Source organism: Hyperoodon ampullatus (genome assembly GCF_949752795.1).
Source record: "Hyperoodon ampullatus genome assembly, chromosome: 8".
Taxonomy (NCBI): Eukaryota; Metazoa; Chordata; class Mammalia; order Artiodactyla; family Ziphiidae; genus Hyperoodon; species Hyperoodon ampullatus.
Genome location: NC_136921.1, coordinates 93,592,108 through 93,616,956, shown reverse-complemented (window position 1 = coordinate 93,616,956; position 24,849 = coordinate 93,592,108). Strand labels below are relative to the sequence as shown.

General features: G+C 35.6%; 1 protein-coding gene across 1 annotated transcript in view; it reads left to right on the top strand.

Moving 5' to 3' along the window:
* Positions 1–24,849, top strand: part of SESTD1 (SEC14 and spectrin domain containing 1) — a gene marked incomplete at its 3' end in the record, with an annotated part of 86,806 nt that overhangs the window by 15,501 nt on the left and 46,456 nt on the right. Inside the window, exon 4 of the mRNA XM_079710496.1 lies at positions 2,081–2,194. Coding sequence (XP_079566622.1) covers positions 2,081–2,194 — 114 coding nt within the window. The remainder of the gene's footprint in view (positions 1–2,080; positions 2,195–24,849) is intronic.

Below are 24,849 nucleotides of genomic sequence, written 5' to 3'. Positions count from 1 at the left end.
CCTGTTGTTTGCTCCTAGTCAAACAGTATCTACATACAAAGTTATTCATTGCTTCTATTTCAGAAGGTACTGGTACTGGCTGTTTGGGAGCCCAGAGATTAGTGCTGGCTCTGCCTGTAACAAATATTCTCTAAAATGAGTGGCTTGGTTTCTCTTGTTTCTCACAGCTTTAATACGCGATGATTTTGAAATAATATTCAAACACAATCAACATATAAATAAACCTCATTCTACCCTAAATTTCCCAGCCCCTCTGATAAAAGTTTTGATAACACTGAAGGTTTTTTTTAACTTTATTCACAACCCAGTCATTGCAGGAGGCGCTAGATTTGTGATGTGCACAGTGACATGTTTAAATTGAAAAGTTTTCTATTTTCCCCTAATCAATACTTATTATTATAATTATATAACATTATTATTATTCAGTAGTGCCATTTATGGTCTAGAATAGTGTTTGGCCACTATTTTATAAATAGAGTTTATAAATAGAGTTTTATTGTTTACATATTGTTTATGGCAGCTTTCATACTATGTGGACAGAATTGAAATAGTTGCAACAGAGACTGTATAGCCTGCAAAGCCTAAAATATTTATTATCTGGACCTTCAGAAAGAATTTACTGACCCCCGGTTTAGAACATTTGGAATGGTACGGTAGAACTTTAGCATCAGACCGACCTGGCTTCTAATCCAGTGCCATCCCTCACAACTCTGTTCCCTTGGACAAGTTACTTTAGTTTTCTCAAGCTCAGTTTACTTTTCTGTAAAATTGGAAGGATGAGATCCACTTGTTAATGTGAATTCATTTATTCAACAAAGATTTGTGGAGTATCTTCTATATGTCAGGCACTGTCATAGGCTCTGGAGATATAGGAGTAACATTATAGATAAGGTACCTGCCATTGGGAAGCCTGTATTCTGTTTGAGGAGTCAGACAATAAGCAGTTAGGCAAATTACTAAGTAATGTAACATCATATAAGGATAAATGCTATGTAGAAAAATAAATTGGTGAAAAGAGACTGAGTCAGATGCTGCTACTTTAGATAGGGTGGTCAGAGAAGGTCTCTCTGAAGAGGGAATATTTGAGTAGAATCCTAAATAAACTGAGGAAGTACTCCTAGGTATAGGACAAAGAACATTCCAGGCAGAGGAAACAATCAAGGGCAAAGTCCTGAACTGGGAGCAGACTTGTCACATTCTAGGAGCAGCAAGAAGTTCAGTGTGGCTGTGTTAGAGGAGTGAGCTGAGAGGGGAGAGGTGTGAGATGAGGTCTGAGGTCATGGAACCCTGAGCTTGGAGGGCCTTCTTGGCCTTGGTAAGGGGTTTGAATTTTATTCTGAGCATGAGAAAACGTGAAGCAGGGAGGCCTGCTAAGAGGATATTTCAAAAGGCTGACTAGTCTGGGAATGTTAGCAATGTAGGTGGTAAAAATGGGTAGGTTTAATTAAGATATATCTTAAAGATAGACTTCATGGGACTTGCTGATAAAATATATGTGGAATATATATTAAACTCAGTAAATGTTAATTTCCATTCTTTAGCTGATATGAATAACTTCATCTAGTAAATGTGAAATTGTATTTGTCGAGGTTTAGCTTTGTCCTCTTCTTCAAGTTAATAGTCACGCAGAATCTTGACCTTTTTGCATAATGGCTGGTAAGAAACTTATTTTGTGAGAATATTGATTTACGTTATTGGAGGAAATTCTCTAAGATGATTGTGTTATAAAAAATGTTTTTCATATCATAGAAAAACCAAATTTAATAATTTCTCAACTAAAAATTATCTTGCAGCTTAAATATATTCCTGTTAGAGAGATTCAGTAAAATACAAAAATAATTCACATGTACTGTCTGTATTACATTGTTTTTTGAAATCTCTGAATCAGCTTGTCTTTCAAGTATTTCTGTATTGCCATGTACATTTTGAAGTTTGCAGTATTGCTTCTATTTTATTATTTTAATTATTTTCCAGAGGTCTCCTAATTACTCAGCCTAATCATGAATATCTAATAATTTATAACTTTACTAAATTATTCATTTTACATGTATAATTTGTAATTTTTTTTTGTATTCTATAGAATGTTGTTCCAGCTGAAGTGTCCCTTGTTTGTGTAGTGAAGCCAGATGAATTCTGGGATAAGAAAGTAACACATTTTTGTTTTTGGAAGGAAAAGGATAGACTTGGCTTTGAGGTAAATATACTCTATAAAAAAATAGAAGTGTGTTATATCTTTAAAAACAGCATTTTGCTGGTATTATTTTGTTTGTTCAGCGTTGGATACTAAGCAGTGCTTATGCAATGCTCAATCAGTGCCTAAGTAATGATTAATATTTAGTCAGCATTCACATACTTGTTGAATGAATTATGATTCTTTGTCAAGGCCACAAATGCTTTCTTGTTTTCATTTTCATCACTTTTTGTGAATCTTTGGAATAAGTAGAAGCTTTTTATTAAAAACATTTTTAGGGACTTCCCTAAAAATCCGACATACTGTGTGGCACGGCCAAAAATAAATAAATAAATGAAAATAAAAACATTTTTATTACATTACCAAGAAGACATTTAACTAATACTAGGAAATCCTAGACATTTAGAAATTGAAGTTAGAGCCTATTTTGTATGATGTCATAATTATTTCTTAGTATCTGGTTTGGTTTTGATACATGAACACAGTTATCCATCCTTTCCTATTGGCATTACTCTCTCCCTCTTACTTTTCTTAGGTGAAAGCTTGGTTGACCCCTGCACAACATGGGTTTGAACTGCACAGGTCCACTTACAAGTAGATTTTTACAGTCAGCCCTCCCTATTTTTGGGTTTAACATCCACAGATACAGAGGGCCAACTGTATTCATTGTACTTTGCCATTTTATATAAGGGAATTGAGCACCTGTGGGTTTTGGTATCCATGGGGTTCCCTAGAACCAATCCCTTGTGGATACTGAGGGAGGACTGTACATATTATTGTAGATCAGAAAGAAGTCCTAAGATGGAATACAAATTTAAACAATTCAGTCATATTTTTCCTTCCACAGCCTATTAATCCCAGCTTCCTAGTAGGAGAGTTGATAGATACTAAACTTTACATTAGTTAAAGTGTGGAAGCACTGAAGGGTGCAAAACCTAACTCAACCCTGTAGAATCTAGCCTTGGAATGTTTACAGGAGTCAGACAATAAAGACTCATTGTGGACTTTGCCTGACTACAATAGTCATTTTTATTTTCAGTAAAGTCAGTTTTTATTTGGTATGGAGGAAAAGTCTCCAAGGTGTCTGAGATAAAGATTTAAGAAAATCTAGGGCTTCCCTGGTGGCGCAGTGGTTGAGAGTCCACCTGCCGATGCAGGGGACACGGGTTCGTGCCCCAGTCCGGGAAGATCCCACATGCCGCGGAGCGGCTGGGCCCGTGAGCTATGGCCGCTGAGCCTGTGTGTCCGGAGCCTGTGCTCCACAACGGGAGAGACTGCAACAGTGAGAGGCCCACGTACCGCAAAAAAAAAAAAAAAAAATCTAGTTAAAAGTTTTTAAATGAGGTAATACAAAGTGTCTCTAAAACGTGTGATTTTTTTCTGCACTTAAAAAAAAGTTAACTGCAGTAAAATTCATCCATTTTAGTGTACAGTTCTGAGAGTTCTGACAAACACAAACCGGTCTGTAACCATCACCATAATCAAGAAACTAAGGAATATTTCATTACTCCAGAAATTCTCTAATGTTCTTCTCTAGTCAACTCCTTCTTCCATCTTTAGTCGCTGACAACCACTGATCTGTTTTATGTTCCTGTAGTTTTTGCCTTTTCCAGAATGCCATGTAACTGGAATGATAAAGTACGTAGCATTTTTAATCTGCTTCTTTCACATATGCATTTGCATTTGGGATTCATCCATGTTGTTGGATGTACTGGTAGTTCCTTTATTATTGCTAAGTAGTAATACACTATGTAGATGTACCACAGTCTGTTTATCCATTCCCCAGTTGAAGGACATTTGGGGTTGTTTTCAGTTTTTGGTGATTATAGATAAAGTCACTGTAAACATCTGTGTATAGGCTTTTGTGTGAAGTTTTATTTTAAGAGATAAAATACCTAGGAGTGGGATTCTTGGGTCATATGGTAAGTGTATGTTTAATTTTATAAGAAACTTCCAAATTGACAGTTTCAAGGTGGCTGTATCATTTTGCATTCCCACAGGCATAGTGTGAAAGTTCCAGCTGCATCTTTGTCAGCACTTAGCATTGTCAGGTTTTCTTTGTTTTTAAATTATAGTTACTCTAGTAGGTGTGTAGAGGTATCTCAGTGTGGTTTTAACGTGCATTTCTCTAATGATTAATGATGTGAGTATATTTTCAAGTGCTTGTTTGCCATCCATGTACCTTCTTTGGTGGTGTCTATTCAATTCTACCCAATTTTTTAAAAAGAATTAAGGCTTTTTGTTATTATTGAATTTTGAGAGTTATTTATATATTTTGGATAGAAATCCTTTATCGGATATGTCGTTTGCAAAAATTGCATCTCCATCTGTTGTTCGCTTTTTCATTCTTTTAACAGCATTTTTAAAGAAGTTTTTAACTTTGATGAAGTCTGATTTTTAAATTTTTCTTTTATGAATCAGGCTTTTGGTATCATAGCTGAGAAATCTTTGCCTAGTCCAAGGTCACAAAGATTTTCTCTCATGTTTTGTTTTAGATGTTGTATAATTTTAGGTTTTATATTTAGATCTATCCATTTTGAGTTAATATTTGTATAAATTATAGTCTGACAATATGTATTTTATGACTGCAGTTATTTTAAGTTTGTTAAGGTTTGGTTTTTGACCCAGTATATGCTCTATCTTGGTGATTTCCTTATGCACATGTGTTCTCCGTGTACTGTGCGTGTGTATTCTGCTGTTGTGGGTGGAGTGATCTGTAATTGTCAAGATTGTTCATCGTGTTCTTCAGGTCTTCTATAGTCTTTGTAATATTCTGTCCACTTATTCTATCAATTACTGAAAGAGGAATATTGCATTCTTCAACTATAATTGTGGATTTATTTCTCATTTCTATGTTTTTTCTTCATGTATTTTTAAGTTCTTCTGTTGAGTTCATAGATTTAAAACCATTATGTCTTCTTACTGAGTTGACCAGTTTATCATTTCATTATTAAATGTCCCTTTTTTATCCATGATAATAATCTGGTTCTGAGGTGTCTGATACTAATGTAGCTACTCCAGCTTCCTTTGACTACTGTTTGCATATTGTATCTTTTTCTATATTACCTGTTTACATATCATCTATTTACCTATTTCTTTACATTTAAAGTGGATTTTTTATAAGTATAGTATAGTTGGATCTTATTTTCATATCCAGTCTGACAATCTGTCTTTTCATTGGTTTATGAGACCATTTATATTTAATGTAATTATTAATATGGTTGAATTAAAATCTTCCATCTTGCTAGATTTTATGTATTTTTTTCTTTTTCTGCCTTCTTTTGGATTGAGTATTTTTATGATTACATTTTATCTCCATTATTGACTGGTAATTTATATCTCTTAAGTATTTTTTTCCAGTGGTTGCCCTAGGTTTACAATATACATCTTTTATTAACGGAGTCTTATCTTCAAATAATATACCACTTAACACTGATAATTCCTTAATACAGTATATCTCTAAAACTTTCCTTCCATTGTTTACATACATTTTACTTTTACTATAGTGTAAGCACACAATATATTGCTACTGTTTTTGCTATAGTCTCTTGTCTTTTATAGCAATTAAAATAAAAAATGAATTTCATATTTACCTTCATTTATGACATTTCCAGTGTTCTTCATTTTTTTTAATTAAACATTTCTTTACTACAAACTTTTACTTTGCTAATATGTGTTGTGAATGATCATAAGATACATTTAACATATAGCATTTCCCATACTTAGTTTTCCCCAGGGCTCTTCCTTTGGGAAGCATCTCCTGGAAGTATGGTTGCTCACAACACCCAGTGTTCTTCATTTCTTTTCAGCTTTTTGGTTGGTATATTCCTTCTGCCTAAAGAACTTCCTTTAAAAATATCTTACATTGCAGGTCTGTTGGCATTGAGTTTTCTCAGATTTTGTTTGCCTGAAAAAAGTCTTTATTTCAGTTTTGAAAGTTATGTTCTGTCGGTATAGACTTTTCTTTCATTGTTTGTTTGATTTTTTTTCTTTTAGCACATGAACTGTATCACACCGTTGCCTTCTCATTTCCTTGGTTTCTGAGGAGAACTCTACTATTATTTGTAACTTTGGTCCCCTATACGTTATATACCTTGTATCTTCCTTGGCCACCTTCAAGATTTTTGCTTTGTTTTTGGTTTTCAGCAAAAAACGAAAGTTTTTTTCAAATCTAGACATTTTGTAATATCTAGACATGTTTTATTTGGTGTTAATTCTGTTTGTTGTTTGCTGCACTTCTTGGATCTCTGGTTTGACTTCTGCTATCACTTTTGGAAAATTCTTAGACATTTTCATTTCAAATATTTCCTCTGCCCCATTTTGTTTTTCTACTCCTTCTAACCTCCAATTGCATGTATGTTAGACCATTTGAAAATCTCTCACCATTCTAGATTGGTGCTCTATTTTTTTTTCTTCTTGTGTTTCAGTTTGGGTATTTTCTCTTGATCCATTTTCAAGGTCACTGTTTGTTTCCTTGGCTATGTTGAGTTTATTAATGAGCCAGTTGTAAATGCACTTTATCTCTTTTACCATGTTTTTGGTTTGTAGCATTTCTACTGGATTCTTATGGTTTCTGTCTCTTTGCTGTAATCCCCATCTGTTTTGCATGTTGTCTTGCAGTTCTTCCATGAGAACTGTTAGCATATATCATAGTTATCTTAAATTCCATACCTAATAGTTCCAATATCTGGGTCTGTCTTACTCTAGTTATGTTGTTTGGGTTTTTTTCCTGACAGTGGGTTGTTTTCTTTCTTGCTTTTTGTATGTTGGGTGTTGGACATCTTGTTTAGGACAGTAAAGACTGAGATAAATCGTATTTTTGCCTGCACATGGACCCATCTTGGTTTGTGCTAGGATTTTAGTGGGGCAGGGGAGGGGTTGCTTTAGGCTAGCCAGGAGTTGAATTGGCTTTGGCTTTTGTTGTTGCTCTTCTTTTCCTCAGTGTATCACAGGCTTTAGATTCCTCTAGAGTTAGTGTTTGTCTCACCCTCAGCTGTAGGTCTTTCCTTTGCACCTGTACCTTAGAAAAGGTCTCTCTTTGCACTGTTGACCCTCCTCAGGAATAGAGTGCTGTTACTTGTTACTCAGTGTTTGTCGGTAGGGCATTTTCTGTTGTTCTGATTCAGCCTCAGTCTTAGGCAGGCTCTGTGACCCAGGGTCTAGGGGATAGGGCCCTCTTCCCCAGCTTTAGGAGGCCTATGGTAGTCTGGGCTCATAATATATTCCTGCCTCCATTGGGATAGAGAGCCTGTCTTTCCCCTTCCTATATCAACAGTGGGGTTTTATTTGTGCTCTAAGGTCATCCAGGCTTGCTGCCTTCCCTCGGGACCTGAAGGTTTTTGTTCTCTAGGGGAGAAAGAGTTGAAGAATCTGGGCTGTGCTTCAGCTTCATGCCTTTACAGTGGTTGGTGGTTGCTGTTCCCTTCCCCCAGACCTGTTTTGAAGTTTCTTATCCTCCCTACCCCCATTCTTTCTTATGAGTCCCTGGGAGGTCTGTGGAGAAGAGTCTACAAGTGAGTTTGAATTCTTCTTGTATCTTTGCTTCCCACAGGTTCTACGCTTTCATACTAAACCACATGTGGCCTTAAGCAATTCATTAAAAACTTTAGCTGAATTCTTACCTGGCTTGTATCATACCTGGTATTTTCCCCAGGTAAGCAAGTGCTCCAGCTCCATGTGTCCTTGGATTTCATCTCTCCTTAGATTTCAGGTTAATTGGTTTTCCTGTGGGCTTACAACTCTCTGATGGGTTCAAGAAAAGTTGTCATTTTTCAGATTAATATGCATTATTTTGTTGTTGTAAGGATTGGAACAATGCTCTTTCCATCTTTCTACATATCCTAAGCAGAAGACAGTTGTTTTGTTGTTCAGTTTTATCTTGCAAACTTTTGTCATTGGTTGACTTGACTGTGATGTAGACTTATTAGAAGCTGTGTGCCAGCAGTGTAAGGGAAGGCAGCCCTGGCTGCTGGATTATGTTAGGAAAGGTGTTACCCTGATTGCTGGATAGGAAGCTGCATACCAAGGAGGAGAATCAAAAGTGTAGTGAGGGAAGAAAGCAAAAGCTGAATGTAGGAGGCCTGGATGTTGCCATGGTGAATGAGTATTTCATACAGGCAGGGAAGTCTACCTTTCATGCCAGGGGCATGCAGGAAATGTTGCTCTGAAGGAATGCAGTGTACGGAGCCTAGTGGTTCAGAAACTAACTCTGTGAACTCCAAATAGAAGCAAAGATCCTTTTTGTGAGGAACCTGTCACATCCTGCTTAGGTGTGTGCATCTGATCAGAAACGTATGCCTAGTTGGGTCTCATGCTATATGAATGTGTAGTGGCTAAATACCTTGCATCTTGGAGGAAAAAATGGAAGACAGAGAATTCCTATCTGCCTTGAACTGATATCATAGATTGATGTTTTAAGACTCAGATGTTAAAGCTTCTTCTGTCATTATATTTTCTTTTAGAGAGATTCAGTTAGAATATTCTTCTCAAGTAAATAAGCACTAGACACTTATTTAAAAACCTAATGTCCTAATGAGACGAGAGTAATTTCAAATGCTGGCTAATATACCGCCAAACATAATCAGCTTTAAGGGGCAACTCAACACCAGCCATTTAAATGATACTTAGAGTTATATATATTTAAATTCAATATAGATGTTTATTTGATTAATAATTATTTTCCTTGATATTATTTTGGATCATTTGGGCTGTTGTAATTAAGCCTATGTTTTTGTATATATTCTAAATATTTTTAAAAGGATAACTTTGTTATGAGTACTGGTGTTCCTGTAAGCAAAAGTTTGTGTTTTACCTTATTGAATTACTCATAACAAAGACTTATTACTAGCTGTCCACAATATTCATCAAATAAACACCCAGTTGTCATTTTAATGACAACCTGTTCCCATGATTTCACATTTTCTTGCCTGTCATCCTCTCTAAATTCTTTCTTCTAGATGGGCTTCCTCTTGTTCACTTCCCTAATGTTTTTCATCAGCAACTGAATATTCCTTTCTCATTGGTCACCTAAATGTTTCTTTATATATCCTTCTTGTCTCTGAAATTGATACCTACCTGTTCATTTTCCTTTTTAGCAACTCAGATATTCCAGTACTTTCTGACCTTCAGCAACATTATACCTGGTGGCTTTGATACCTTTTGCTGGTTAGATAATAGTATCTATAGTCTGTCTAATGACAAGGTAAAATTGAAGTAGTACTGGCGTTAACCTTATCCTCAAATTGAGAAAGTAATAATCAAAATGATCTCACCTTCTCATTCTTGATTGTCATTCATGATAGTCAAAGTGTTTTTTTTACTGGTAATGATAACAAGCCACCATTCTAAGTTGTTTTCTTCTCTTACCTCGTCTTGTTACTACATCTGATCCTATTCTCTTTTTGAGGCCATACTAATGTTAGGATCTAGAACCAAAGACTTCCTTCATGTTTCTCTGTCAAGAATACCCCTGGCTCCATCTCTTCTGACTTCTTTGTAGTTTTTGCAGAAAGTTATTTCCTTTAGTGAGAAAAAGATCCTTCCACAAACAGATATAAGCAGACATACACTTTGAAATAGTATGTGTATAACACATACACATGAATCTGTACTAAGCACACAGAGATATATACAAAGACACATTTTCATTTTAGATCTTGCACACACATTGTTAGCATAAATAAAATAAAAAAATAAAACATCTGAGTGCCTACAGAGTGAAAGGTTCAGTGTTAGGTTCTTTGGGAATGTTTCATTAGGAGAGGATAAGTGTTTTAGTTACAGATGGAAGAGTGGGAGTAAAGGAGAAATAAGTTTTAAGTCTTTTTGTAAATTGAATTCCAGAAAACCTTCATAGATGTTTTGATTAAAGGCCATATGATAAATATCTTTCTCCTCAAACTTGGTGAACAATGCTGTGTGCTAGTTAATAAATACTGTGGCTTAGTTCAATTTGTCTTGTCTTAACCTCTCTAACATATATAAAATAAAGGAAAAAGTAATATTTATGTAGGACTTTACTATATTAAAAATATTATGTTTTTTTAATTTCCTTTGAAAAGACTTGGCAAAAACTCATATAGGTAGTGGTCCTTTTCCCTCCTTTTTGTAGTTCCTCCATTTTACTCTGGTTCTGTTTGTGCTTGTTACTAGGTTTCAGATTTCCCTGGAAATAGATCTGAAATTTAGATTTCTGATTATTAAAATGATAGCTGCTTTGAATATAACCAATAAACATTTTCTTCAAGAATTTAATTGTATCCATACATATTAGGATATTCATGGAGCTGGATATTTGAAGATAATTAACAATTGCTTACTAGATAAAAATTAGAATATAATCCCCACCACATCCCTGAACAGATAAGATAAAGCATATATTACAGTGTGATTTTCATAAGGGTAAAATCATGACTCCCATGTAAATATAAAATAAGTGTAAATTAAACATATTATGCAAATCATTAACTAATGAAGTTATCAGTAATTTGTGAGGTGTGGTTCAAAGAGCATTTGAAGAATTTAGGATTTTTATAGGCAGATAAGATTGCCAAATTAGATACAAAACTAGTTAATGTCCTGCAGATCCATAAATTCTAAACTTCGAGGTTCTCTGTTATCCTACTGGACAGAAATTTATTTACTGCACAGATCATAAATTATTTGCATTTCTTCTGGACAAAATCTAAAAGTTAACCCTTGTCCCTACAGATGTTAGTACCTATTGATTAGTCTGTAGAAAGTCAGTCGAAGGCACGAGCTCAGCACTGCATGAACTAACACCCAGTATTATCTTTTGACCGTTCCCTAAGATTTAGATAGTTTTTCAGAATGTGAATTATATTTTTTATAGGATTATATTTTGTAAAATTTGAATTTGGACATTAGTGACATACTGAACATTCATATCACTGCAGAATAATAGAAACTACTTTCTGAAGTTTGATATTATGATTTTCATATCAGTCTCTCTTTAAGCTTTGTATTCCTAGCCAGGACTAGTGTTTTTTTAGTGTTTTCTCATATTATTTTCCAAATTGTTAAATGCTTAAAGGAAGACTTCATTTAAAACAATATTCCCCTTTTTAAAAATATAAGCAATTTTTTTCATTTAAAATGCATTATTATTTTTTTCTTTATACCTTTTGACCCCCTTCACCCATTTCCTCCACCCCCCACCCCACCTCTGGCAACCACCAAGCTGTTCTCTGTATTTATGAGCTTGTTTTTGTTTTTGTTTGCTAATTTTTAAGATCCCACATATAAGAGATGCTATTTTTCTTTCTCCTTCTGATTTAACCAGGAGGTACAGAGGTTTTGGAGGAAGCTCCGTGCTGTTTTCCATAGTGGCTGCACCAGTTTACATTCCCACCAGCAATGTACAAGGGTTCTGTTTTCTCCACATTCTTGCCAACACGTGTTATTTCATGTCTATTTGATAATAGCCATTCTAGCAAGTGTGAGATTATATCTCATTGTAGTTTTGATTTGCATTTCCTGATGATTAATGATGTTGAACCTGTTGGCCATCTTTATGTCTTCTTTGGAAAATACCTGTTCAGATTTTCTACCCATATTTTAATCGAATGTTTGCTTTTTTGCTATTAAGTTGTATGAGTTCTTTATACATTTTAGATATTAGTCCCTTATCAGATATATGATTTCTAAATACTGTCTCCCATTCAGTTGGTTGCCTTTTCATTTTGTTGATAGTTCCCTTTGCTGTGCAGAAGCTTTTTAGTATGATGTATTCCCATTTATTTATTTTTGCTTTTGTTGCTTTTGCTTTCGGTGTCAGATTAAAAAAAATCAGTGCCAAGACCTCTGTCAAGGAACTTACAGCATATGTTTTCTTGCAGGAGTTTTAAGGTTTCAGGTCTTAACGTTGAAATCTTTAAACCATTTTGAGTTAATTTAATTGAGTTTAAAATCTTTCTGATATTATCAGTTGACTAGTTAGTTGGAGATCTGTCAATCATTCAAGATTTATCACTCAGCTAGAAATCGTAAATGATACGGTGGTTTTATTTTAAATGAAACACCCGTCAATAACAGAAACCATAAAATTCACTGGTATTTGTTATATGTAACAACTTAATAAGGAGCATAAGAATGGTAATCCTGAAAATTTGCCTCAAGACAATTATCCCCAGATGAATAAATTGTACTCATTTCATCAAAATTATTTCAATATCATGATGTCTTTAGTACTCTAAAAATTATGGTAAAAAAGATAGTATATAATGTGATTAAATCGAATTTGGATCTTCATTTATGGGGAATGAAAGACTTTCTACACAGTCAGTGAGTTGTCTACCAGGCCAGGCTTGCAGACGTTTTCTCATATATAGTTGCTTAAAAAGAAATGTAAAAATTATAAAAATAAACCAGCTGGATTTTTTTTTTAAGTGTAAAAGTTAAATTTCAAAGATCAGGTTATAAAAATAGTTTCTCCCTCTGTTTTTGATGGCATAATACCATTTTTCATCCTTATTTATATGTAGTCTTAAAATCCAACATGAAAGTACATAGTTTTAAAAATGATTTACAATTCATTCTGTATGTTAACATAGCTATTTTAAAATTAAAGATTATGACTTCCATTTGTAGATGGGAAGAGCCAGAATTGGTCTTTCTTTTACTTTGGTATATGTTAAGATGGTGTTATGAAGTCCACTTTAATTCAGTATTTTATAGTATTAATAATTTAGTGAATTCTTTTTTTAAACTTAAAACAAGCTCATTGTATATTCTACATTATGTTCTGGGAAAAAGTGATAAAATGCTGTAGAATGATATAAGATTTTCATACCTGTTTGGGAAGTACTGCTTTAGAGTGATGCAGTGGACTGTTTTCTAAAATGTACAGTACCTTTGGAAAATGTATTATTTTAAGTATTTTTTTGAAAAAAATGAAATGTTGAGTTCATGGTTCCATCTTCTCCACAAGCAAGGCATTGTGTGATTTTTAAGGAGATTTGCTTTTGAGCTAGAAAAATGGTCTTCCTATCAATTAACCACTTAATTAGAGTAGATGACAATGTCAATAGATATTTGGAAGTTTTATAGTAGATAATAAACAACTGACTATAATGTTTAAATGAATATTCTAATGCCTAGAGTCTTTTTGTACTTTTTAATAGTTTTGCTCTAATTCATAGTGTTATTTCTTATTCGTTAAGGAGTCACTTAACTAAAGATTCTAGCTTTTTCTATAGCTTTCGAAAATATTTCTTTAGAATTTTCAGCAGTTATGTCATTATTTCTGTGTTTTCATATTTAGAATCATAGGTGAAAAGGGGTCAGACATAATACATGTAACCTCAATATTATGTTTTAGACTCTTATTTTCTAGTTTTGTTTTTAATTTTGGTGATCATTGCTTTGGGGGACTGGATTTTTTATTTATCATTTTTTTCCTCTTTGCCGGTAATAAAACATTTCCTATAAGATAAAGTGACTCCCTGATTTGCATTGCTTTATGTTTAAACTTTTGTACAGGTTTGCTGTATTAGTGGCTTCTTTAAGAACTGTAACAGAAGGGAATATAGAAAATTTTACTAGTATTTTGTAATTTAAGAAGCTGCAATGAATGATTTTAGAGAAAATAACCTAGTGTGGTATTCCAAATCTGTTTTGCCACATTGGCTCTGAAATGTGTCAGATTTCTCTTTTTTTATCATGTAGATTATCTATTTTCTAATGTTTCTGTGCCTTTCTAACGTCCAGAAATCTTTCTCTACACAACTTCTTTTTTTTAGCATTTCTTTAACATTTTACTTCAGGCCTGAAACTCCCACTCTCCCCCACCCCACCCCCGAAAAACGCAGTGTCTTATTTTTGCTTGTGCCTTTGAATTTATTCTTTTTGTGAAATCACATCCCTCTGTGACATTTGCTATCACTTAAGAATAGAGTTAAATTATCTGTCCAAACTTGATTTATCCTCTTGGAAGCAGTTGTCTGTAGTCTATACATTGCATTCTGGCAAGTGGTGTCATTTTCCAGAGGCCGGTGAACAGTTTACCTTTGTAAACAGAGTGTACTTTTGCTGTGTGCTGGGAGTAGGGCTTCTCCTTCCTCTTTGGGATGCCACTCCTGACTCCCTTCGAAAAAGGTGATTCTTAGGTATACAGCATTTTCATACAGTAAGATTCTTTCCTACTACTGCAAACTCTTCCTAAAATGTTTCCCTCATTCTTTTTGAAACATGTATTATACAATAAAATAGAAGTAGTTATAGCTGTTTTGCCAGCCTCCTCTACACTTTTTCCTCTCAAGTAAAGATGAGATTACTGCAGTGGAAACTGAGATATTTCACCACGGTAGATAGTTCTCTAAATTGTTAATTTGAAGTGATGGTAGTTTTGAGTCAGCTGACTGTTTAAACTATTGCGCTTTTTTTTCACATTATTTAGCTTTGAGATACCTTTGCTATTGATATAATTCTGTATATCTACATGGCAGATCTACTGTTTTCACTTTGAACAGCCACCAGTGAATTTTATAAGAATATGGATTCTATAAAATTTTTGTGATGATGGAGAAAATTTGTTATATTCAGGTCTCTATAATTATGATGTTCCCTTGTTTACGTTTGTTTTGTATAAGTAAAAATATAATAGGAGTAATCTTAGCCAACTATTTAAAAAATTATATTTAGTAAGGGCTAGTATACTCTCAAATATATTTTACATCATGAAAGAATCTGTACTATTTACATTTAAGTTGATTTTTTAGGAAAAAGCTTTCAAGAGGAATATTCAGATGTAAATAAACTTTTGCCATATATAACAATAACTGCGAATTTTCCCTTTGGCTTATTAAACTTGAAATCTGTTGCTAATGATTTTATTGTATTTAGGAACTTCAACTGCAAAATGATTTTAATGTATTTAAGTATAATAGAGAGATTAACCAGAGTGGGTAGAAAGTGACAAGTGCTCTTTTCATTGGGCAAGACAGGTCATATATTAGAGAAAATGGCCCAGATTAAATGTATAGGATGACAACTCATTAGAATTATGACCTCTTAGAGCTTAAAGAGACATCACAGATAATTTAATGCAGCTGCCTTCTTTGGCACATGGGGAGATAAGCCTGGAGTGAATTCCTTTAGGTTGACTTCTACAAGTCAGTGAATTTGTGGCAGAGCTAGGGCACAAACATGGAATGACTGGCTCCTGGCTCAGTATCCTTCCAATTATCATATAATGGTGTTTAACCTAGGAAAGGGATTTGGAAATCATTTGGGGTATTCTAGTAAAGCCTTTGGCCCTCTGTGCTACTATGACCAAAGGGACAACATTTAAATTTAGTTAGAGTATTTTCAGTAAAGGCTTTAGAAGCAAACCAGAAAACTTTAATCTATTTCTTTTTTATAAAAGTGTGCACAACTGTCTCTGGAATATTACAGAAATAAAAAGCTCATTTACTTTGTAGAAGCATGACTTATTTATCCTTATATTCCCAGCACTAGAACACATAACTTCTAATAAATAAATTTGATGTCCAGTAAATAATGAATGTTGAGCATTTGACATTAAAATGTCAAATTATAAAGGACATGATAGCAGTTTCTCAAGAGAGATGTTTTCACTGCTTGAAGTGAATATTGTGCCAAATAAGGAGAGCAGAACTAGAAGAGCAGAAGAACAAAAAGACCATTCATTATGTTATTTAAGTTTTCTATTCAGTCCTCTTTTCAGGAGAGAGTGCTATGGAAATGTTATCTTTTCAGATGTGAATTGATGCTCAATTTAGCAAGTAGTTTATTTCCTCACGGAATAAATACATATTTCTTTGTTTCATTATTAGTATATTTCTGTTTAATAGATTGACAGTTTTGAAGAAAGGCGAAGCCCCTCCCTGGGATCTGATTGTGTTTAATTTTCTTAGTGTGGAAGTTTCTGTCTTGATCCCCAAAGGAGTTGGTGGCAGATTAAATGGTTTCCGTGGCCTAACTCCACTTATTATTTCATGTTTAACATCATACCTGTCTCTAAGAACTAGTCTAAAGAAGTTGCATTAGAATAAGAGGATGAAATAGAGGCCCTCTTTAACAAGTTTTTCACTAAGAGAAAACCATTTTCTGTGTTCTTTTTATTGTTTATCTTAAATTAGCTCCCATTAGTGCCAAAACAGGAGAACAGTGAAATTGATATGCTAAACTCTTCATAGTAGAGATAGCATTAAATTGCCTTTTAAGATAGATGGGCAAAATAGTTTGTTGTTATTAAACTAACCAAAAATGTAATTTGATGTTCAATATCTTTTTTATTTTTTTAATGGAAAAAAAGAGGCACATAAATTCCTTCTGCTTTCTGTCATCACCACCACAAGATTGTCCATTTTTTCTCTAACCTCCTTATTTGCTTCCTCAGAAGAGTTACCCTTCCTTCAGTGTGAGTTGAGATCTCGTGGTGCCCCTTCCGTCAGTGATTCCCTACTTCTGTTCATTCTTTCTGTTTTTAGTATTTTAATATAGTATTTAGAACATATTCTTAAAAAATACATACAACATGAAGCTTAATAATAAAACATTTGGGTACCCACAACCCAACCTAAGAATCCAAATATCAACAGCTTGAAATAAATTTGAGTGCCCCTCCCTGGTCTCATTCACGTACCTCCCATCCCTTAACGCCTAACTTATTTGTGTCCACCCATCCTTTGTTCATGTTCTCATGTGTGTGTGTGTATGTGTATTAAAGACATAAATGGGAAAGACAGAATCTTTAGAAGAAAATAGGGAGTGTTTAGCTTTTATTATTCTTTTATATCTATTTCTATAGAGTTCCCATTTAAAGATATTATTTATTCTTAAATAATATAGTTTCACCTATTTTTGAACTTTATAAATAATATCATGATTTTAGTCTTCAGTATCTTGCTTTTTCTCACTCACCATTATATGTTTAAGATTTATGCATATTCTTGCAGTAGATGTAGTTGATTCATTTTCACTGCTGAATGTTATTCCATTCTGTGAATAAAAACAATTTACTTATTCTCCTATTGATGGACATTTGTGTTGTTTCCATTCTTTTGACATTATGAATGATGTTTACATTCTTACATATGTCTCCTGATAAATATGTATAAGGTTTTTCTGCTTGCAGAATATCCAGGCATAGGTTACAGAAATGTTCAAATTTTCAAGATAATGCCAAATTGTTTTCCAAAGGTGTTTTAATTTATGTATGCATTTCTGCTGTGTAAGAATTCATGCTGCCCAACAGCTTTGCTGACACTTGATACCAGCTAAACCTGGATATTTGCCATTCATTATGGTTTTTTCTTTTCTCAAATTGTTGTTGGGTTTCAATGTTATTCTAGTCTCATAATATGAGTTGAAATATTCACTGCATTTCTATTCTTTGGAAGCATTTGTTTAAGATAGAAATGATCTGGGAGACTTCCCTGGTGGTCCAGTGGCTAAGAATCCACCTTCCAATGCAGGGGACGTGGGTTCGATCCCTGGTCGGGGAACTAAGATCCCACATGCTGTGGGGCAACTAAGCCCGTGCACCACAACTAGAGAGCCTGTGTGCTGCAATGAAAGATCCCTCCTGCCACAACTAAGACCTGATGCAGCCATAAATAAATAAATGAATAAATAAATACTTCAAAAAAATTTTTTTTAAAGATTGAAATGATCTGTTCTTTGATATCAATTGGTTGAAGTATAGTTAATTTACACTATTACATTAGTTTTGGGTGTACAGCATAATGATTTAGTATTTTTAGAGATTATACACCATTAAGAGTTATTACAAAACAATGGCTATAATTCCCTGTGCAGTATAATATACTCTTGTTGCTTATCTATTTTATACATAGTAATTTGTATCTCTTAGTTCCATACCCCTATCTTGTCCCCCCCACCACTGGTAACCACTAGTTTGTTCTCTGTATCTATGAGTTTGTTTCTGTTTTGCTATGTATAATCATTCATTTTATATTTTAACTTCCACAAATAATTGATAACATATAGTATTTGTCTTTTTTTGTCTGACTTATTTCACTAAGCGTAATCTCTAGGTCCATCCGTGTTGCTGCAAATGGCTGAATTTGTTTTTTTTATGGCTGAGTAATATGCCATTTTATATATGTATATATGTGTGTGCATGTGTGTATTTACACACATGCACACATGTATATACACATATATCCACACACACACCACATCTTTATCCATTCATCTGTTAATGGACACTTGGGTTGCTTCTGTATCTTGGCTATTGTAAATAGTGCTACTGTGAACATTGGGGTGCATGTATCTTTGAATTAGTGTTTTTGTTTTTTCTGGATATATACCCAGGAGTGGAATTTCTAGATCATATGGTAGTTCTATTTTTAGTTTTTTTGAGGAGACTCCATACTGTTTTCCACAGTGGCTGCACCAATTTACATTCTCACCAGCAATGTAATGTGGTCCCTTTTCTCCACATTCTCACCAACATTTGTTATTTGTGGTCTTTTTGCTGATAGCCATTCTGACAGATATGAGGTGATATCTCATTGTAGTTTTGATTTGCATTTCTCTGTTGATTAACAAGATTGAGCCTCTTTTCATGTGCCTGTTGGCCGTCTGTATGACTTTGGAAAAATGTCTATTCAAGTCTTCTGCCCATTTCTTTATCAGGTTGTTTGGTTTTTTTTTTTTTTTTTTTTGCAGTACACGGGCCTTTCACTGTTGTGGCCTCTCCCGTTGCGGAGCACAGGCTCCGGATGCACAGACTCAGCGGCCATGGCTCACGGGCCCAGCCGCTCCGTGGCATGTGGGATCCTCCCGGACTGGGGCACAAACCCATGTCCCCTGTATCAGCAGGTGGACTCCCAACCACTGAGCCACCAGGGCAGCCCTGTTTGGGTTTTTTGATATTGAGTTGTATCAGCTGTTTATTAACCCTTATTGGTCATATTATTTGGATATTAACTCCTTATTGGTCATATCATTTCCAAATACTTTCTACCATTCAGTAGGTTGTCTTTTTGTTTTGTTGATGGTCTCCTTTTCTGTGAAAAAGCTTTTAAGTTTGATTAGGTCCCATCTGTTTATTTTTGCTTTTATTCACTAATTCTTTTTTTTCCCTTCGGAGACAGATCCAAAAAAATATTGCTACAATCTGTGTCAAAGGATGTTCTATGTTCACCTCTAAGGATTTTATGGTTTCAGGTTTTACATTCAGGTCTTTAATCCATTTTGAGTTCATTTTTGTATATGGTGTGAGGAAATGATCTAATCTCATTCTTTTAGATGTAGCTGTTTAGTTTTCCCAGCACCACTTATTGCTAGGACTTCCAAAATTGTGTTGAATAAAAGTGGTGAGAGTGGGCATCCTTGTCTTGTTTTTGAATTTAGAGGAAAGGCTTTCAGCTTTTTACCATTGTGTATGATGTTAGCTGTGGGTTTATCATAACTGACTTTTATTATGTTGATATATGTTCCCTCTGTGCCCACTTTGATGAGAGTATTAATCGTGAATGCATGTTGAATTTTGTCAAATGCTTTTTCTGTGTCTATTGAGATGATCATGTGATTTTTATCCTTTTGTTAATGAGGTATATGACATTGATTTCTGAAATATTGAACCATTCTTGCATCCCTGGAATAAATCCCTCTTGATCATGGTGTATGACCCTTTTTATATATTGTTGGGTTCAGTTTGCTAGTATTTTGTTGAGGATTTTTACATCTATATCTATCAAAGATATTGGCCTGTAATTTTCTTTTTATTTTGTAGTGTCTTTCTTTGGTTTTGGTATCAGGGTAATGCTGGCCTCGTAGAATCCATTTAGGATTGTTCCTTCGTCTTTGGTGTTTTGGAATAGTTTGTTAAGAATTGGTATTAGGGCTTCCCTGGTGGCGCAGTGGTTGAGGGTCCGCCTGCCGATGCAGGGGACACGGGTTCGTGCCCCGATCCCGGAAGATCCCACGTGCCGCGGAGCGGCTGGGCCCGCGAGCCATGGCCGCGGAGCCTGTGTGTGTCCGGAGCCTGTGCTCCGCAACGGGAGAGGCCACAGCAGTGAGAGGCCCACGTACAGAAAAAAAAAAAAAAAAAAAAAAAGAATTGGTATTAGTTCTTCTTTATATGTTTTGTAGAATATCCCTGAATATCCCTGTGAAGCCATCCAGTCAGTCCAGGGCTTTTGTTTGCTAGGAATTTTTTAAATTACAAATTCTGTTTTGCTACTAGTGATCAGTCTGTTCAGATTGTCTGTTTCTTCTTCTTCTTTTTTTTTTTTTTTTTTGTGCTATGCGGGCCTCTCACCGTTGTGGCCTTGCCCGTTGCGGAGCACAGGCTCCGGATGCGCAGGCTCAGCAGCCATGGCTCATGGGCCCAGCCGCTCCGGCATATGGGATCTTCCCAGACCGGGGCATGAACCTGTGTCCCCTGCATCGGCAGGCAGACTCTCAACCACTGCACCACCAGGGAAGCCCCACACTTTGTGTTTTTGATGTCACATTTTATATCTTCATTTTATGCCTTCACTGTTTATATAAAGTTATAGTTGCTTTTATAATTTTTTGTGTTTTAATCTTTGTACTAGCTTATTTAAGTGGTTGTTCCTCAGCCCTTACTGTATATTTGCTTGTCCTAGTGAGATTTTCCCTTTTCCATGGATTCTTACTTCCTTTCCACTTGGAGAAGACCCTTTAACACTTCTTTTAGAGTTGATTTAGTATGAACCCTTCTAGTTTTTGCTTGTCTGAGAAGTTTTTTTTTTTTGTCTCCTCTTTGTTCCTCAATGGTAAACTTGCTGGGTAGAGTATCCTAGGTTGCAGTTTTTTCCCTTTTAGCACTTTAGGTATATCATGCCACTGTCTTCTGACCTGCAAAGCTTCTGCAGAAAAATCAGCTGATAGCCTTATGGGGATTCCCTTGTATATGAATCTCTGTTTTTCTCTTGCTGCCTTTAGAATTCTCTCTTTAACTTTTGCCATTTTAATTATGGTATGTTTTGGTATGGATCTTTTTGGTTTCATCTTATTTGGGACCCTCTGTGCCTCTTGTACATAGATATCTGCTTCTTTCTTCAGGATTGGGAAGTTTTCAGCCATAATCTCATCAGATACATTTTTGATCCTCTTCTTTCTCTTTTCTCCTTCTGGGACCCCTATAATGTGAAAGTTGATATGTTTAATGTTATCCCAGAGATCTCTTAAATTGCTCTCATTTTTAAATATTTGTTTTTCTTTTTGCTGTTCTGACTGGATGATTGCCATTATTCTGTGCAGAAGACTGCACCACTTAGTCTGCTGTTCATTCCTTCTAGTGTGTTTTTTATTTCAGTTATTGAATCCTTCATTTCTGATTGGGTTTTTCTTGCTTTTTTCTAGTTCCTTGTTAAAATTCTCACTGTGTTAATCTATTCTTTTCCCTAGTTCAGTTAACATTCTTATTACTAATGCTTTGATTTCTTTTTCTGTAAATTGTTCATTTCTGTTTCATTATTTTTTCCTGGTTATTCTCTTGCTATTTCATTTGAGACCAGTTCCTCTGCCTTTTCATTTTACTTAACTTTCTCTGTCTCTATGAATTTTGGTGAAATAGTTACCTATTGGGTCTTAAAGGGCTGTCCTTATGTGGGATCGTTTATGTACAGACTGCATATGCCCAGTGCCCAGTAGTTGGAGAGCTAGATTTGACGTGGATGCCAGTCATGTCTTTCCTCAGGGTGTGCTGGCCACTATCACCTTGGTAAGAGGTGGTGCTGGAGATGGAGGTTGCAGAGCTGTAGCCAGGTATGAGACGAGGCTTCTCCTCTGCTCAGTGGCCATCACTGGCCTTTCAGGTGTGGGGTCTGATCCCAAGTTGGTGGAGCAGAAGCCCTGAAGGTCAGGCCTGCTCTGACTTTGTTCCCCTTAAGTGTGTGCTTTCTACTTTCCCAGCACCATGACCCTTGACCCAGAGTGGGGGAGTGCTGAAGCAAGTGGGGCCTGTGTGCTCTCTTGGCTTGTTTTGCCTGCAGACAGATTCTAAGCTGCACCGCCTTGCAGGTGCCAGCAGTTGTTTCTCCCCCTTCATTCAGACACAGCCTTGGGGTCCAAGTCCCCTTTGTCAGCCCCAGCCAATCACACCCGCAGCCTCTGCCACCATTGCCCTGTCATGAAGCCACACCACAGGGCAGGTGGGGCCTTGTGGTCTCAGTGTGTATTGGGAGGTGAGCTGTAGGGGAGAGGCTGCTATCAGAGTTCTGGGCTGCTTCTGATGCACTGCCTGAGTATGTGCCAAGAGTGGCTGTCGCTGCTCTGCAACCGAGTTGCCTCTGAATCCACAGCTGAGCTTTCTCCTGGTCATGTGACCCCCTAGATCCAGTACCACTTGTAACCTGGAGTAAGCAGGCCTGGAGCCTTTGCCTGGCTTCGGCTGGGATATGCACTGAGGCAGTCACAGGAGACCCTGCAGCCACTGGACGGTCCTCACTCTGTTCTCTCCTCATTGCCTCATGGGCAAACCAGCATGCACGCTTCTCACAAATGGAGTCCAGGCTTCCCATACTCCTCCAGTTAGTCCCAGCAGTCCTCCAGCCAACCACGGGCCTGTCTCCCCTGTGTTGGACCCCAAGAGTGAGATGCCCAGTCTGTGGCTTGAACTGCTCACTCCCCAGGGTGGGTCTCCACCCATGTAATCTTTCTTTTCTTCTGTGTCCCCTTTCAGGGGCACAGGTCTCGACCTTATCATGTCTTTTCCCTTCCTACCTGATTCCATGTGGATCTTATAGCCTTTCTTTTATGGGAATCTTTCTGCCAGTTTCCAGTTCATCTTCAGTGAGAATTGTTTCACATGTAGATGTACTTTTGATGTGTTCATGAGGGGGAAGTGAGTTCCACATACTCCTCCTTGGCCATCTTGATTGATCCTTTGTTCTTTAATTTTTAAAACTCACTTGTAAATTGGCTGGGCCTGGTATTTTCTTTCTGGGAAGGTTTTTTTAAAAGAGAGATTTATATGTGTCTTAGTTTTTTAGTATTTTTATTATAAGGAGTTATGAATACATCAAAAAGTAAACAGAATATTATAGTTAACTCCATGTATCCCTATACCCAGTGCCAACAACTGTCAACCCATGGTCCACCTGCCCCATCCTTACCCCTATCCACTGCGCCCAAGGAAGGCTGGGGATGTTATAGTGAAGGAAATTTAAGACATTTGAATGTCTGCAGACTCTTTTTTAAAAAATATAGCCCAAGACCATTGTCATGCCTTAAAATAAACAGTTCCTTAATATCAAAGAGCCAGTTGATTTCACATTTGATGAATGTTATAAAAAGACTTAGTAATATATAAAAATATTCTGTATAAATAATATATTTTAAAATTTATTCATAAATTTATACATAAATTATGAATGCACACAGATTGATTTATTTCTTTGAAATAGGATCCAGATACTGTCCAGATATTGTGATTGGTTTGAGATGCCTTTCCAAATGGATAGGTTTTAAAATCTTGTTAATGATTTCTGATTTGATTGGTTATTGATTTCTAACTTAATTTCATTGTGGTGATAGAACGTTATGAGTTATTTCCTTTGAAATGTACCAAGGTTTTCTTTATGACCTGATATACACTCAAGTTTTTAAATATTTCTTGTTTGCTTAAAAAGAATATGTAATTCTCTTATTATTGGTTGTGGAATTTTGTGTTAGTCCATTAAATTAAGCTTTTTCATCTTAATTTCTCTTTCTCTTTTCGTACCCAATTTTTTTTTCTTGGGGAGACCAGGGTATGTGTTTTACAGGATTTTTTGTTTCAGTGAGCATCCACGTGGTATAGTTTAACATATTATTCTCCTCTTTTGCATCTCTGTATTTCCATGAATTCATAGTTGGATTCAAACAGCTGATTAGATTAAGACCTGAATTTCTTTCTCCAAGGCTGTTCATTGGTGATGTTTCCCTGATCATGAGGCTCGTAATAGTTGTCTTCTTTTTTTGTGATATTGGCAGCCATTGATGTTCAATGCCTAGATCCTTTAGTTTATTAAAGAATTTGAATTGATATGCAAATTGTTACTTATTTGGCCAATGGAAGCCTTTTCCGGACCTTTTGGCATAACCCTAAAAGTCTTGGATGGCTTTCTTGATATTTGAATGGGAAGATGTTACAAGCTCACCATGTGTATTTCCAGCCCCAGACCTAGAATTGGCCATTTCTCCAAGGAACCTTGATTCCGTTTAGGGGGAAACAGTATTTGAAGACAACAGTCTGGGATGCTAGGAGTGTGCATTTCTACAGAACGCCTTCGTCATTATTTCCTAAATGTTTCAGTGGACAGAATTAGAAAATTTATATTATGTGAGTGTGCATGTTTTTATTTAAAATGAAATACATCATGAGTTTAATCTGATACTTCCAATTCAAATTGAAGACTATAAGGGTAACTTTTTCCCTTTCATGTCTTCCTTCTCAAGAATTCTGTTTTCTCAAGGACATGAGGGATAGGAGAATAAGAATAACCCATATTAATCATTTTCTGTCTTTTTCATCAAGTGATCCCTGAATAGCAATGCTAAAACTACCACTAACAGTATGATCACTGAAAATGAAAAGAATCTAGTGATTCACTTCACCTCATTGATTATAGGTGTTCTGGGGTTTTTTTATGTCAGTTTTGATAAATTACTTTTTTTATAGGAATTTGTCCATT